Source organism: Ostrea edulis, chromosome 2 (assembly GCF_947568905.1).
Source record: "Ostrea edulis chromosome 2, xbOstEdul1.1, whole genome shotgun sequence".
Lineage (NCBI taxonomy): Eukaryota > Metazoa > Mollusca > Bivalvia > Ostreida > Ostreidae > Ostrea > Ostrea edulis.
The window spans coordinates 74507453-74524019 of NC_079165.1; the positions used below are offsets into that span (position 1 = coordinate 74507453).

Consider the following 16567-nt stretch of genomic DNA (forward strand, 5'->3'; position numbering starts at 1 on the left):
ACAGTTAGGCATCCTTCTCTACATGTATTATATCCTGTATTGGCAGTGCTACAGTCAGGTCATTATTCTCTACAGGTATTATATCCTGTATTAGCAGTGCTACAGTTAGGTCATTATTCTCTACAGGTATTATATACTGTAATGGCGGTGCTACAGTTAGGTCATCCTTCTCTACAGGTATTGTACACTGTATTGGCAGTGCGACAGTTACGTCATCCTTCTCTACAGGTATTATACACTGTATTGGCAGTGCGACAGTTAAATCATCCTTCTCTACAGGTATTGTACACTGTATTGGCAGTACTACAGTCAGATCATCCTTCTCTACAGGTATTATATCCTATATTGGCGGTGCTACAGTTAGGTCATCCTTCTCTACAGGTATTATATCCTGTATTGGCGGTGCTACAGTTAGGTCATCCTTCTCCCCGGGTATTATATCCTGTATTGGCAGTGCTACAGTTAGGTCATCATTCTGCCCGGGTATTATATCCTGTATTGGTGGTGCAACAGTTACATGTAGGTCATCATTATCCCCAGGTATTATATCCAGGGGTCCGTGTTTGCCCAACTATCTATTTTGTATTGCTTGTAGGAGTTATGAGATTGATCACTGTTCGTTATCTTCACCTTTCATCCGGTATTGGCGGTGCGACAGTCAGATCATCATTCTGCAGCCAGGGACCAATCAATCATCTCTCCAGTAACGTATATACAGGGGTCTGTATTTGTCCAATTCTTTATTTTGTATTCGTTATAGGAGTTATGAGATTGATTTTTGTTTGGTATCTTCTCCTTTTTCTCTGCGTGTAGTGGATACAGCTAAGTGAATAGTACTCTACACCAATAGAAGGTCCCGTCGCTAAACACAGTTGTAGAGGAACGTAGTCTATTGGGGTTAGCATCTGCGGTGAATACAATGATTCTGTGTCCTTTTACACAACAGGAACCTCTCATGATAGAAAGTCGCCGTCCAGGGATCCTAGAGGTCGATTTTCTCCTGTTTAGTGAGTAGTTTGGGCGTCATCTTTCCTCAAAGTCTGTAAAGCAACGACTTACAAGATTGAAATCTCGGAATCTGGAGGATCGTATTTGCCACAATGTCATCAGGGTCTTTTTTTTCCCGAAGTTACTCCATCTCCTCATCTCGCTGCAGAGCTGTAGCTCTCTGAGAAATATTAGGACAGATCGAAGAGCTACAGATCAACCTGTTATGAAAAAGATTTACGGCACCGAAAAAATGTGCACTGTTGAGGACTTCTGTCATTGTATTCTTGCATCGTCCTCTCACAAATTTACTATGAAAAATTCCTTACAGATTTTCCTGTTATACATGTGTCCAAACATACCTTCGAATATTCATTGAAGCCTCAGGCGACACGAACATTCACAGCTTCAAATGGGTTCTTTTATTGACGTAGCCATGTTAGACAACCAGTCAATTCGAACCTGTTGTTATTTGTATCTATTCATAATATTCGATAAAAGTTATGTATTCAGTCTTCATTTATTCTAAACACTAATGATTAATAGAAATTAACAAAAAATATTTTATCTTAAAAGCCCTTGAGTGCTGAAAGTGCTACAAAGCCTTATCTGGTCCCTTACACTTCATTTCAATAGTGAATTGTAACAACAAAGTGTCAGGGATGGGGACTCTGAAAGCTCTGAGTTTAGTTCAATATTCAAACTTATTTGAATGATTATTCTTTACCATAGATGATTTCGTCCAAAATATTTCACTAAAATAGTTGTTCACACGGGTCGACATTATTGTTTTAAAAAGATTATGAGTATGGAAATGAACCGGGACAGTATTGACTGTATTGACCTAACATGGCTACGTCAACAAACGAAATAATTTGAAGTTGCGCGTTTTCAGGTGATATGAGGCTTTAATGAATATTTGAAAGTATGTTTAGACACAAGTATGGTTGAAAATTATGTTAGGATTTTTTGGATATTGAATTTATGAGATGCGTTGCAAGAATGCAGCGATATAAAGCTTCAATCGTGCGTCGTAAATCGACGGCTTTCATAAGGGGTGGATCTGTAGCTCTATGATCTGTCCCAACATTTTCTCAGAGAGCTACAATTTTGCAGCTACTCCTCATCATGTATGAATGGCCTGGGTACTACTTCCTCTTTACACCTCTCCTTCACTCTGGCGATTAAGAAGTCCGCCGCCATTCCTGTAAACTATGGCAGGGTACTGACCGTCAACACACCACCAGTATGTTCCATCTTTCCGTCTCGTCTTCACTGAATACTTAAATCCACCATGTAGAAGATAACACCCCTCTGCCGTTCTTAAGCAAATCACTCACGCCTGTAGAATGGATTTGAATTTATTAATTGAAATTTGTACCGATTGGATTACAACAATTAAGATCGCATGATTTTGATACCCTGCGCTACCGCAAATTGATGATAATCATAGGCTATGAAAAGCGAAGATAACGAACAGTGATCAACCTCATAAATCCCAATAAAGAATACAAAATTAGGAGTATGGAAAACTCGGACCCCTTGACATACCAGAGGTGAGATCAGGTGCCTAGAAGGAGTAAGTATTCCCTGTTGACCGGTCACACCCGCCATGAACCCCCCCCCCCCCCCCCCCCCCACACACACACACATGATTTAGGAATTTGAAGATTGGGCAAAACAACAAATTAGTGAGTATGTTTTCCCTCTCGCGCGATGATTTTGCTTCTCAAGAGATTTAATCTTCTCCTCTGGCTACCAACTTTGTGTATTGTTTTGATTACTCATTATCATGCTCTCTCTCTCTCTCTCTCTCTCTCTCTCTCTCTCTAAAATAAACACGATAATTTGATGAGATGCGTAATTCTCCACCTAACACGTTCTGATTGGACGCCCGTCAGTCCAAATAAATCGCTGAAACCTTTCTAGAGATGGTGTGGACTCTGACGCTTGAGAGTTGTTCACAATAAGCGTTTTCTTTCCAACTTGTGGAGAGTTTATTATCCGACTCGAAGACGAAATACCGAGTACACGTAGATATAAATTATGAAGGAACAATTAATCCGATCAAGTTAAACATTGCATAATTTCCATAAATTTTATAATTTATATAGCTTAATAAATAAGAACCCCAAACATACTTTTATTATTAAAATAATACCTAATTAATACCACATATATAGCTTTAATTGAAAAAAAGAAGAAAAACCTGCAGAGTAATGATCATACAATAGAACAAAAACAATCTTATAAAATAGATTTTTAAACATTATGTGATAATAATATAATTGTATTTTTCATTCAGCTACTTACAACATATTGTACAGAATCGTAATCTGATTGAATATTTCAGTTATCCCATTTTGTAAATGTATGTAGATTTAAGTTTGCTTCACTTTCGGCAAATTAAAAAAGATAGTACTCTAAAGAAAATCAAAAAGATGCTACACTAGGTGAATTGCACACTTTCATCTGAATGATACTTAAGAGAAACAGGGTAGTATTCAAGAGAAATTTAGCAGGATAGTGCACGAGTAAAAGTCACTAATTGTACGAGATGCCTTCCTAATACAGATACATGTATATTATGATAAATATAAATCTATAAAATTTAATGTACGGATTTCATTAAGGAATCAATTTACTAATTGCAATAGTCTTCAATATAACCACGGTAATTCTCAGTGGAGCCTTTATTGACGTGCAACAGGGCGTAGTGAACCCTCTAGGCTCAGAATGAGAGGTATACACCTACCAATAAAATCACAGGTGACGCGGCAGAGATGTAAAACTTTACTGCGCCATAATCCTGACCAAATTCCAGTGAAAAATGAATGCCAGTTTTGGGAACGACAGTTTGTCTTTTGGCAGCGTGCAGACTATAGTTTCCGACCAATATCTCATTCCTATCGGCGTTCTTATATCTATAGAAAATTTAGTGTCCTTTATTGTTTTACTGCGTTGCACTCGGCTAAATTCTCAGATACGAAGCCTTGACATCAACCTGTGCTTGTCGGATTTATCAATGGGGATTTTTCTTTCAATACCCGTTAAAACGTTGAGCATTGGAGGAAGGTGTATTCTGAAAAAGTATTTTACAACTTTCTTTATAAACGTGACTCTCTTGATAATAACAATGTTTAATGTCGACCGGTGTTGTGTACTGTACTTTGGTGCTAAATATCACAATTACATAACAAGAAAATGCCTGACGATTCTATTTATCATTATTTGGATGTTTGGAATGATAATGTCCTATACTATGTTTTATGACACCACGACGCCTTATGGAATTTCTTGCAGACCAGTGTATGAAAAGGAGAGAAATTACGTCACCCAATTTACACACTGGACAATAATGTGCATATTGGTATTCAACTTTGTCATGTTCATCTACTTCGTAGTGTACATCCGAACACACTTTTCCAGGGTGTATGATTTATCAAACAATCGCAATTTAGCCCCTTCTAGCGAAATTAAGCTTCTAGGAAAAGTGTCATTCATCACTGGTTACTTTTTGGCATCGTATATTCCATACATATTGACAGTGTTGTTTCCACTTCTGGATTACAAGACACCACATGGTAAAATAACACATACGGTAGTGTTGAGTGTAGTTATGCTAAACAGTGCTGTCAACCCCTTTCTCTACATCTTGAGGTTTCGAGAGGCAACCTTTCAGTTAAAAAGGCTGATTTGCTTTTGGAATACAGTCTACGTTGACAAGCTTCAAAGAAATCATAATGGACAATGTTCTACATATGAAATCGAGGTTTCAGTTCCTGTGAACTGGAGTTAACTGGACAAAAGTAAAAGTTAGAGTAAACACAGGGATTCGTACCTTTTCCATTTAAATGTTGTATACATTTGTATTAGATTTAATAAAGGAATGCTAAATTCTCTATTGTTTCTATTTGATGAAGTTGCAAACGCATTTAACTGTTTATTTTGTATGATTCACAGACAGATATATTCTTTATGTAAGGGAAGTTGTCCCATTAATTGATACCGCAGAAAAGAACAGAACGTACAGTTTGGGACTCACGTATAGCAGGAGACGGAGTGTAGGAGTTTCAATGATGGAACACATGAATTTAATCAACAGCAGATAACATTGATATTATTTATATAGTTAGTATAGCAAAACGTAATGATTATGTTGACTTTGTATGCCGTTTAAAACTAATTTACGAGTAGACAGGTCGATAGACTTTGTGGACTGAAAGTCGGTAGGTCTAATCCTTAACCCTACTCGTAGCCCTAAATTTCTTCAACCAGCTGATCTAATAATTAGCAAAACAAACTCTTTTGCTGTAATTATTCAATACATTAGATATTCATTTTTGGTAAAATAAAGATAATGTATGAACATTTAACTAAAATAAATCGTTATTTAAATTGTTAACCTTTCTTTGAATTTATTAGGTTTTTTTTAAATACATTGTGCCTGCAATATTAGACGCATGGTTTAGACCAATGTATTCTCTGTCCTTGTCGTAAGAGGCGACTAAATGGTGCGGTCCTTCGGATAAGACCATGAAAACCGAGGTCCCTTGTCACAGCAGGTGTGGCACGATAAAGATCCCTCCCTGCTCAATGGCCATAAGCGCCGAGCATAGGCCTAAGTTTTGCAGCCCTTCACCGGCAGTAGTGACGTCTCCATATGAGTGAAATATTCTCGAGCGGGACGTTAAACAATATTCAATCAATCAATCAATCAATCTTATTTCGGGGACCATGGGTTTCATCTAAAAATTCTTTTGACCAGAAGAAGACAGTAACTCTCCAAATTTTACGCTTGCCATACAACGTAGTTATTCTAAATATTTCCTTTTCGTTGGGTTTCTAAGACTGCATAAGACTAAAGGTGGTTCATTGCATATTGATATCACAAAAGTGAAGGAAAATCTATCATTGAATTGTTAAAAACGGATGAGTAAAATTTAAGGTCAATGTATCTATCATTGGAACAATTAAAAGATAGAATCCCCTAACGGCGGAGCCAAAGGGGACTATTAATTTACACTCCGTCTGTCTCAACTTAATTTTAGTCGATTTAGGAAGCTAAAATTTGGTGTGTCGTTTACGGATCAACTTTAAGATTCGTCACAGTTGAGCGATTTTAAACGAAATTTGTGGGGACTTTTCCACACTATGCTTTATGAAATTTGATACGTAGTTACCTACTGAGTGTTGATACAAATCATGTTTTACTTTTTTATACGGTTAACTTATTCTAAGAACAATGTAAGACTTCCTTTTGTAATTGTTTGAACTTCTTCAAATTTTGTTTTCGGGACTTTGCTTCAACCATGTTTGATTTACATGTAGGAAGTTAAAAATTCGTGTGTGATTTACTGATATATATGTTGACATATCAAGTTTAAGTTTCTTCGCCGTGGGCTGAATTTTACGGTTGGCATATTCGAACAAAAGTTGTCCCGTAGGGATCCGGGTTAGAATAAATCCTCAGTACACCTTGCTTGTCTTAAGAGGCGACTAAATGGGGCGGTACTTCGGATGAGACCGCAAAAACCGAGGTCCCATGTCTCAGTAGGTGTAGCACGATCAAGACCCCTCCCTGCTCAAATGCCATAAGCGCCGAGCATAGGCCTAAATTTTGCAACCCTTCACCGGCAATGGTGACGTCTCCATATGAGTGAAATATTCTCGAGAGGTACATTCAACAATATTCAATCGATCAATCAAACAAAAGGTGTGAGACTTAGTTGTATGGTTCGATCAACTTCTTTGGAAACCGACCTTTTCCGTCTGTACATGTATTGTGATAAGACCACGTTGACACCAGCATAGCTGCAGAACTGTAGCTCTCTGAAAAAAATAGTTTGACATAACAGAGAACTACAGATCCACCCCTTATAAAAACCTTCGATTTACTGTGCACAAAAAGCTGCGCACGGTTGTGGCCTTATATCGTTGTATTCTTGAGTTGCTGTCTCATAAATTTGATATCAAAAAATTCTTAACATATTTTCCTACTATACTTGTGTCCAAACATACCTTCAAATATTCATTAAAGCCCCATACGACCTCAAAACTCCCAGCTTTAAATGATTTCGTTTGTTGACATAGCCATGTTAGTAATTGGTGGAGGGGTACTTGGGTAGCCTTGAACTGTTAATAACTGTAATTGTCATTAGTGGTTGTGACTTTGCTTATCAACCTAGCGTTTGCATAATTTCTGTCAATAAATCAATTTTTAATATGAAAGGTGAAGAAAACGAACAGTGATCAAGCTCATAACTCCTATAAGCAATATAAAATAGAGAGTTGGGCAAACACGGCCCCCTGGATATACCAGAGGTGGAATTAGGTGCGTAGGAGGAGTAAGCATCCCCTCATGAAAATTGCCTTAAAATGAATATGAAATTGTACTATGCATTTATTTTTTATCAGTATTCTATTTAGTATGCATCATCGAGCTGTCAATCATGTAACTAATTTATCCCATGTCCTTGTCTATGACCCCTTCCCATATTTGGAATTTTATTTTTTGCGTTTTTCCCGTATCCACAAAGAAAAACATTCAATTTGCAATCCGTGATTTTCTCAATGCTATGGAAATTGTGATTTTTTTAATTTCTTCATTTTTTTGTCTTGTGAAAGAATTCAGCAACTTTCATTTTTATCAAATGTTGAACCTTGTTTTTGTCTCATTTGCATAAATCCTCCTACCTCCTTTGTGAAACGGTGGAATATTGATAGTTGGATTGATCGATTTGTATCTTCTTTAACGTTCCTCTCGAGAATTTTTCACCCACATAGAGACGTCACCAAGACCGGTAAAGGACTTCAAATTTAGGCCTATCCTCGGCGCTTACGGTCATCAAGTAGTGAGTATTCTTCAGCGTGCCATAACTACAGTGACACGGAACATCAGTTTTTAAGGTCATCTCCGAGGACCCGTGACATTCCCACCTGATGCCAAGCGTATGGCGATGGAACTGTCATTACCTCTTTTGACGACTTAGGTCTGTCACGGCCGGGATTTGAACCCCGACCTTCCGCATGCGGGACGAACGCTCTAACCTCTAGACCACCGCGGCAGTTATCGCAAACATGTATGTGATATCATGAATATCGCCACACTTTTGATAATATACAATCTACACTTTCCTATTGATCAAAGAAAAATTGGTCGGTCATGGGATAAACGTTAGCGGATCAAATGATCTAATTTTAATTAGATTGTTATTTTCTTGTCATATATTAACTTTAACATTTTTTGTGTTTTGTTTTGTTTGCTTGTCTTTTTGTATGTGTGTTAAAAGTCAGCCAACACGTATCTAAACAGAAACAATTTATTTTTTCAAAACTAAATGTTGTTAACAATACCACATATTGATACAAGTTTATAATTCCAATGTTATTTATTACAATCGTTTTGATTGGACAAAATAAAGCAAAATGAAAATTTACACATCAAGAAATCCAAAAGCGCTATGTGTTCATACACGCCTGAAAACAAATAACATATGTGCAGGGAAACTATTCAAATTTTTGAAATTGATAATACAGGGAGCAAATTGGAATTATAAGAATCAAACATTCCTTTTGAATAATTTATCGATGTGTAAAATCTGGACATTTTACTCACAAACTTAACATAAAAGTGCTTCGCACTCTTATTCAGTTTGTGAGTAAAATGTCCAGAGTTTACACATCGATAAATTCTTCGAAAAGAATGTTGAATCCTATAATATATGATCCTGTTACCTGTTTGTACTAATGTGAGGTTCCTTTCTGTAAATATAAAGAATTTCCATGCATGAATATAAAGGACTTTGCTTGTATGTCCCCAGGACTTCTTTATGAGCGAGATGAGATATATGGCCAAAGACCATCGTCAACATTCTAAATTTTAAAGGTAAAAAATCTAAATCAAAACAACAACATACGTAGAACGTATAATTATGTCCCTCTGAAAACTTCCTTTATGGTAATCTATCCCCATTATCGGAATAACGACCGATAATTTCACTGCTTGTTTTTATCAAAGGATAGTAAAGGGGCAATTTCCTGTAACCATGACAATATAACAAAGACAAGTAAATATAACAAATCAATAATGATGATCTCAGTATAAGCAAAATTACAACCTAGTCAACAGAATTATTCCGAAATGTGACTGGGTAGATGCATAGGAAGCGAAGTGGTATATGTATCACCGACGGTTTTCATTGGATTAAAATGTTTATAGTTATTGTACCAGCCTTAATCATAATGGGGAAGTATGTAGGTATATAAATACAGATGTTAAGATGAATGTAAACATTATAGTTCCAAATCGCGAGATCTCTGTTATTACATAGTACGAAGGATTACTGTTTTTTGGTTGCAAAATGTTCAAATATCGGTGGAATTAGCAGTTAACGACAGCTCACATATCTAATTTTGTGAAATGCATGATTATACTTAAGCACTGAAGCCCGATTCATCGAATGGATTTATACATGCCAGCAAAGCAGGCTATCAACAAGCAACAAAATAAATGATAAAAATCAATAAATGTCCGTTTACAAAACCCATGCGTAATCATGAAGAAATATCGGGAATATATAAAACAAGTTAAAATATACCCATGATCTTTCAATTGATTCTACACGTAATATATCGTATTTTAATGATATGAAAACAACATGTTTTTATCACTGTTTATCCTTCTTGATGAAGTTCCCTGCTAGTACGACAGGGGGTGCGGACGGAATGATGACGTCACCGTCACTGGGAAGCGGTTCTTTTTCGATCTTGACTTCCACCATAATCTCCGGGACTACCTTATCGTCAGCCTTCGGTTTTCTCCGTCTAGTGAAAATGTATAAACTTCGGGGTTTAGTTACTATCAAGAATGACAATTTTTTCAATATCTGTTACACGCGTGAGTATGTTTTCCCCATTTTCATGAAAAGATATTTACGATACAGGCTGTCTATAAATCATAGTCATATCAAGACTAGATAACTTACTTGTAGAGTTTGATGGCACACACAGCTATTAGGACAACAAGCACAATTACCAGGAAAGGAACCAAAAACTTCAAGATGTGTCTTAAAGTGTGCCTATGGTGTTTGTGCTCTGATAATGGTAAATTTGTCATGAATTATCAAGGCAAGTTTTGTTCATCTCTACTTTTTAATCATGTGATTGAATATCAGCATACAGAAAAGACATAGTTCTTTCACATGCATTTTTTTTTCTGGTTATTATTTTGAGTTATCTATGATACAGAATGCAATCCACATTCAAAATCATACCTTTTTCATTTTTTTCCTGTCCTTTAGGACATTCAGTTGTTGAGGGTTTGTCCGTCGCCGTTGTTGTCGCTGTTGCTGTTGTTGTTGTTGTAGTTGTCGTTGTGGTAGTAGTGTTGACATATAATGTTCCTAGGAATGGGCAAAGTTTAGGAACAACGTTTTGCCAAAGGGAAATTGTTATATAAATTCAAGAAGGAACAATCGATTTGACGGAAGTTACCGTTTGCAACTCAATGTACATATAGACAAAGAAATTACTGACGATGGTAATTACTAGTAAGAGCAATTGCATAGTACATGAAAGGTAAAAATAACAGTGATCAATCTCATAACTTCTATAAGTAATAAAAATAGATAGTTGGGCAAACACGGACCTCTGGATATACCAAGGTGGGAACAGGTGCCCAGGAGGATTAAGCATCCCCTGTTGGCCGGTCATCCGTAGTCAAAATCAGTTTGCCAAGGACGGCCTAACAATCAATATGAAACAAGTCAAACAGTATTTGACCCAATGATAGGTTGTATTGTTTGGATTGTTGTAACGACCATAGAATTTGCAAAATGCTGACTTTAAACGAGATTGTTGAAACCCCTGCACCATCAACTTGTTTGTCAGTAGCCTATTGCTACATGTAAGGGGTGAAGATAACGAACAGTGATCAATCTCATAAATCCTATAAGTAATATAAAATAGATAGTTGGGCAAACACAGACCCCTGGACACACCAGAGGTGGGATCAGGTGCCTAGGAATAGTAAGCATCCCATGTTGACCGGTCACACCCGCCGTGAGCCCTATATCCTGATCAGGTTAACAGAGTTATCTGTAGTCAAAATCAGCAACAGCCTAACAATCGGTATGAAACACGTAAGACAGCATTTGACCCAATGGGAGGTTGTATTGACGAACTATATCGGTATAACGACCATAGAATTTGCGAAATGCTGACTTCAAACGAGACTGTTGAAACCCCTGTACCATCGACTTGTTTGTCAGTAGCCTGCCTCGATTTAAAAACTGACTATACGCTGAAGAAGCTCTTACGTATCGAATCAGTTGATACAGTATTTGACCCAATGATAGGTTGTATTGTTTGCATTGTTGTAAGTTATGAGATATTAACTGATGAGAATAGTTGAGATATATAAACACCATATGCAGGTGATAATGGGATATTGCTAAATAAATTGTGTAAATACATTGCATGGGACACCCTTTTCTTAAATAGCAAAATAATATGTCTTTAATGTGTCTGTGAATACGAACCGAAACAATAGGAAATGGGACAGCCAGACGGTTTTTTCAAGTAGTATACATAAAACGTTCCACAGTTCTTGACTTTAATGGTTAGTGAAGATTCGCAGCATCCGGATATTCCACTCTGACACACGATTCTGTCAACTTCGCCGTCAGATGCCAACGGGAGGACACCTATACGAGAACGATATTACTAATACTGGAAAACATATTGCAGATATATAGTCTATGAATTTTATTGAGTAAATACACCTAACTATAAATGTGGGGAAAAAATCCATCAAACTCTTGTTTCCTGTAAAATTTGATAAGACGTCCTTTCAAAAATCCGGATTTTTAGTATACGTTGGTAATCTCACATATATGTATAAGGTGTGCATTTATTTTAGTTTCATATTCTCTATTATGCACACAATAAGGTTTTAGACAAAAGATAAATTTTTGCTGTTACTACAAAATATTGTAATAGCCTTATCCTCTACTACTTCTATCCATCTACACAGTGTTATATGTACAAGATTTCCTCGTCAAAGACTTCCAAAGGTCAAAGGTAGGGCAGAGTAAATGATCCAAAGAGGATGCATTCAAAGTAGATCACCCTTCCCTATTATTTTGTTTGTTTAAGGGATAATATCAAACTTGAATAAGTGTACCATTTATCAAAGCATAGTGATATACCATTGTACATTCAGCTGAATGACAGTGGAAATTAGATGGTGAACGCGTTATCTGAAAACACAACATCTCGATTAGGTTAGTCACGTACATTTTAGTCATCCTTAAAACATACTTGATATATTGTAACTTTCAAGTACATTAAATTAATATTATACCTGCATTTCTGTATTTTTCTTGTAACAATTGCTAGAAATGAGACTTGTTGTATATTTCAGAATATATAAAGTTAGTAAACAAGTCACAAACCGTTCATCCACAGCGGATACATGGTGCCACACTGTGTCATAGCGGGACAGGAGCGAACTATCTCATTTCCGGCGGCACTGTCAATACGGTACCATTGTTCCGTTAGAAAGTTGTCACATATCGCAGTGTCTGAAGGCGTCAAGGTGTATGCTGTAGATCGGCGGATCTCACCCGTCAACACGTTGTAAGTAGAGCAGGGATCTCCAACTAATAATCACCAAAGATTTTTTTAAAATACTTTCATTTGATATCATGAGGCAGTACTTCCTTCTGTCATGTAGGCGAATAGCCTAAATGCAATTAATTTCAATTTTCACACACTAACACCCCACGCGTGCGCCTGTGTGTTATTAGTTACACAGTTAGTGACCTGGTACGGAAAAGTACATGGTGTCACATCATGTATTTTTCCGTATCCGGTCACTTACTAACTGTGCAACGAATTTATCACGTCGAAGACCTCAAACTGTATATGCAGGGGGGGGGGGGGGTCGTACAACTTACTGCATCATAGGCCTCAAATTCTTCATTTTGGCCCTGTTCCCTCAGATAGTCCCTAAGGATCTTAGCCGCTTTTGCATTACACCGAAGTGTATTCTCTGAATTAACTTTTAGCCTTTTCTCGTCTATTTGTGTTGCAGTCGTCTACCCAAATCGCTTCGCCATTTTGTCACAGCTGCAAGTCGAACCCGACAATAAATAAAATTACTCCCCTAATACGTATTTTACTCGCATGATACGGTTTTTTTCACGGCGTTATGTGACCAAGATCTGACCAATTAGATTTCAACAATTTTGTCTGAGGCGTGGTAAGTGTGAATGTTACATCTATTTTTAAAGAGTACATGTACATCATATTTCACTAATATCATCGAACAATATTGATTCAATCAAGTATACAACCATAACCGAAGTCCAATCCAAATGTTTCAATTCAGTACGGTATTCTTCTAAATTCCGTTTGTTTTATTTCCGTTTCAAAATTTTCATTTCTTGCTTCCTCGTAATCATCAAATCAATGAATGACGGCCAGACTCCGAAACTAGAACTCTGGCTCTCCAATGTTTACATTAACGGTAGTAATCCAACAAGAATACCGCAAACGGAACATACCTGTAATACTCCTGTGAAATACTTATATAGGGTGTTTTTCTTAAGCCATAATTTGTAGAACTTTGCTTCAGATAGTATCAGCCATCATCAGACTGTGACATACTTTCTTTGCATTGTATGAATAAAGGATCTTAGCTTAATTAAAACTGTGACAAAAGGTAGAGAGACAATTCAAGAGTTCTGTGTGTAAAATATGTCCCCCAAATTTGACCAAGTTAAACAACCTGTAAATATTTAAGAAAGAAAATTTAAAATTGTTGAGAATTAAAATCGTTGCACTATGCACATCTTCAAGTTATTTACAAAGACCCTAGCTTCTAAACTGTAAAAGGAGTTAAAAGGACAAACAATGTCCTTTATTCATATTACCTCAAAACGGACCAAGTCCAATAACCTTTAATTTTCTCAAAGATTTAAGTAAATCAAAATTCTTGCCACATGCACATCTTCGATATCCATACATATACTCTGTAAAATAAGAAGGTCCTAACTTGAAAACTGTTGATGGAAAAATGAAATAACCATGTACTCTCTATGCAATATTTCCTCAAAATTAAGTTCAACAACCTGTAATTTTCTATAAAACTAAAGAAGATCAAAATCCTTGCCACATGCATACCTTCAATACCCATATACATGTAAAGACTTTGTAAAATAAGAAGCTTCTCGTTTGAAAACTGTGGGAAGCGTTCGCCGTACAAATCATGTACTCTGTGTAAAATCTCCTCAAAAAAGAGTAAGTTCAAAAACGTGTAATTTACTTTTTAAAAGAAAAAGAAAAAAAAACTTGCAGAAAAAACAAAATCCTTGCCACATGCACATCTTCAATACCCATAAAAACACTCTGTAAAACGAGATGGCCCTCGCTTGAGATTTGTGAGAGGAGTTCATCGTACAAATCATGTACTCTCTATGTAATATTTTCTCAAAATGGAAGGGCCTCCGTGGCCGAGTGGTTATAGCATCGTGCTCAAAATCACACGGCCTCTCACCTCTGTCGGCGCGGATTCGAATCCTGCTCGCGCCGGTAAGTGAGAAAGTGTACTTTCGGAAGGTCAGTGGTCTCTTCCCAGGTACATTGTATTTGGGTTCTCTCTTCCATCAATAAAAACTGGATGCCACCATATAACTGAAAAATTGTTGTTGAGTGTGGCGGAAAACATCAATCAATCAATCCTCAAAATGGACTAAGTTCAACAACCTGTAAGTTTCTAACACTTGAAGAAAATCAAATTCCTTGCCACATGCACATCTTCAATACCCGTACAAAAACGCCATAAACCACAATGGCCCTCACTTGAAAATTGTGGAAGATGCAAGGTGAAGACAACGAACAGCGACCAATCTCATAATCCTACAAGCAATACAAAATAGATAGCTGGGCAAACACGGACCCCTGGACACACCAGAAGTGGGATCAGGTGACCAGGAGGAGCAAGCATCCCCTGTTGACCGGTCACACCCGCCATGAGCCCCATATCCTGATCAGGTAAACGGAGTTATCCGCAGTCAAAATCAGTTTACCAAGAACGGCTCAACAATCGGTATGATGTTAATTAACTGGACAAATTATGTACCCTCCATGTAACAATAATTTTCAAATAAAGGGGCAAAACTTCTGCAAGAGATATCGAAATGGTTCAAAATTGTAAAATTATCTAGAGTGATTCACAAGGATGCTACATAGCGAGTTTCAGCTTGATATGTTACAGAGAAATGAAATTTGAAACAGAAAACCTCGAACAGACAGACGAACGTAGACATCATTGTACTATAACACGTCTCGTCTAAAGACGGGAGTATGAAAACGACTTAAATTTCATACAATGTGTATTTTTTCTGTGAATTCTAAAAATAGATTGATCAACTAGGTAGTGTAACTTCATCAATCAATATTTTATATTCTGTAAGGTAATAATGGTGTAAATAAACAATTCATTACTTCGATGGTGCATCAAAATTGGTACCGTATAAGTTTTACATTGTGACCCCTGGGTCGAGGCCTCTGTTAGTGGACTGTTAGTCCCCGAGGGTCTCTACAGCCCAGCGGCTAAGTACTTCGTTACTAGCTTGAAAACACGGATGTATATTTAATTGCTGTGATAAAATTTAGAAATTCATTTCAAAATTAAGGATTATCTCCATCATGCATAGCTCTTATCCTTAAACGAATTTGACTCCACTTTTTGGCACTCTGTTTCCCTAGAATAGTTCTTACAAGTTCATTGTTATTTCGGATTTTAAACATTTTGGTTGAGCATCAGTGAAAAGATATTATTTGTCGAAATGCGCATCTGGTGCATTAAAATTGGTACCGTATAAGTTTTACATGATACCAAAAACTGTGTAATAACAACAACAAATAACAACAATAACAAACCCTACATTGATTACAACGATACCATTGAATAACAAAACACCTCAAATTGACAGAAAAACAGTTTTCATTACTTTAACCTACCAGTGTTGTCCAATGTACACGTATATACCAATAGCAAGAATCCCCAAACAGTAGAACAAGTCGCCATTACAGCAGTATTAAATCATTGGGGAACAATTCTTCCTGGTTCTGTGCAGTTCTGTTGCTGGATTTTAATAACGATATTTTGTTCCGCTATATTGAATATCGAGCTTTTTCTGTAATGGGTATGCGTTTTACACACTGGAAACTTGCCAAGTACAGCAGTCACGTTCAATAAACTATTGTATTCAGGTGTGTAACCATTTACGAACACAAGATTGGTATCTTGAGATTGCATACAATATCTTTTTAAAATAACGATCACATCAGGTCTGTAATAAACTATATAGGTTGAATAAAGCCTTTTGTTTGTATCGCACAGAAAGTACTACAATGCGCCTTTAACTTTATAATAATGAACAACTAACATGGAAAACCCGCGTCTATATTTATCAAACTGATTGTATTACACAACATTTGGCAGTGATTATAGCTGTTGTATTTCATTTGTCATATTCCGTTCCTTCATCAAATTGCTTCCGGTTCAGTA

The 16567-nt window shown here is 36.8% G+C and overlaps 1 protein-coding gene across 1 annotated transcript; it reads right to left on the bottom strand.

Annotated features, from left to right (window-relative positions):
- Positions 1–8295: 8295 nt before the first annotated feature.
- On the bottom strand, positions 8296–16385 carry LOC130051573 (oncoprotein-induced transcript 3 protein-like). Its single transcript, XM_056153590.1, has 6 exons — positions 16018–16385; positions 12444–12650; positions 11529–11693; positions 10263–10391; positions 9975–10083; positions 8296–9813 (listed from the first exon to the last, which is right to left on the bottom strand). Exons 1-6 carry the CDS (start codon positions 16082–16084, stop codon positions 9657–9659), a joined length of 834 nt encoding a protein of 277 aa, XP_056009565.1. The 5' UTR covers positions 16085–16385; the 3' UTR covers positions 8296–9656.
- Positions 16386–16567: the final 182 nt, after the last annotated feature.

Coding starts and splice junctions, on each gene's coding strand:
- LOC130051573 (XM_056153590.1), bottom strand. CDS start 16,084: ATGGCGACTTGTTCTACTGTTTGGGGATTCTTGCTATTGGTATATACG. Junction 10,392..11,528: donor TCCCATTTCCTATTGTTTCG/GTTCGTATTCAC, acceptor GCCCATTCCTAG/GAACATTATATGTCAACACT. Junction 9,814..9,974: donor TGTGCCATCAAACTCTACAA/GTAAGTTATCTA, acceptor CATTTTCACTAG/ACGGAGAAAACCGAAGGCTG.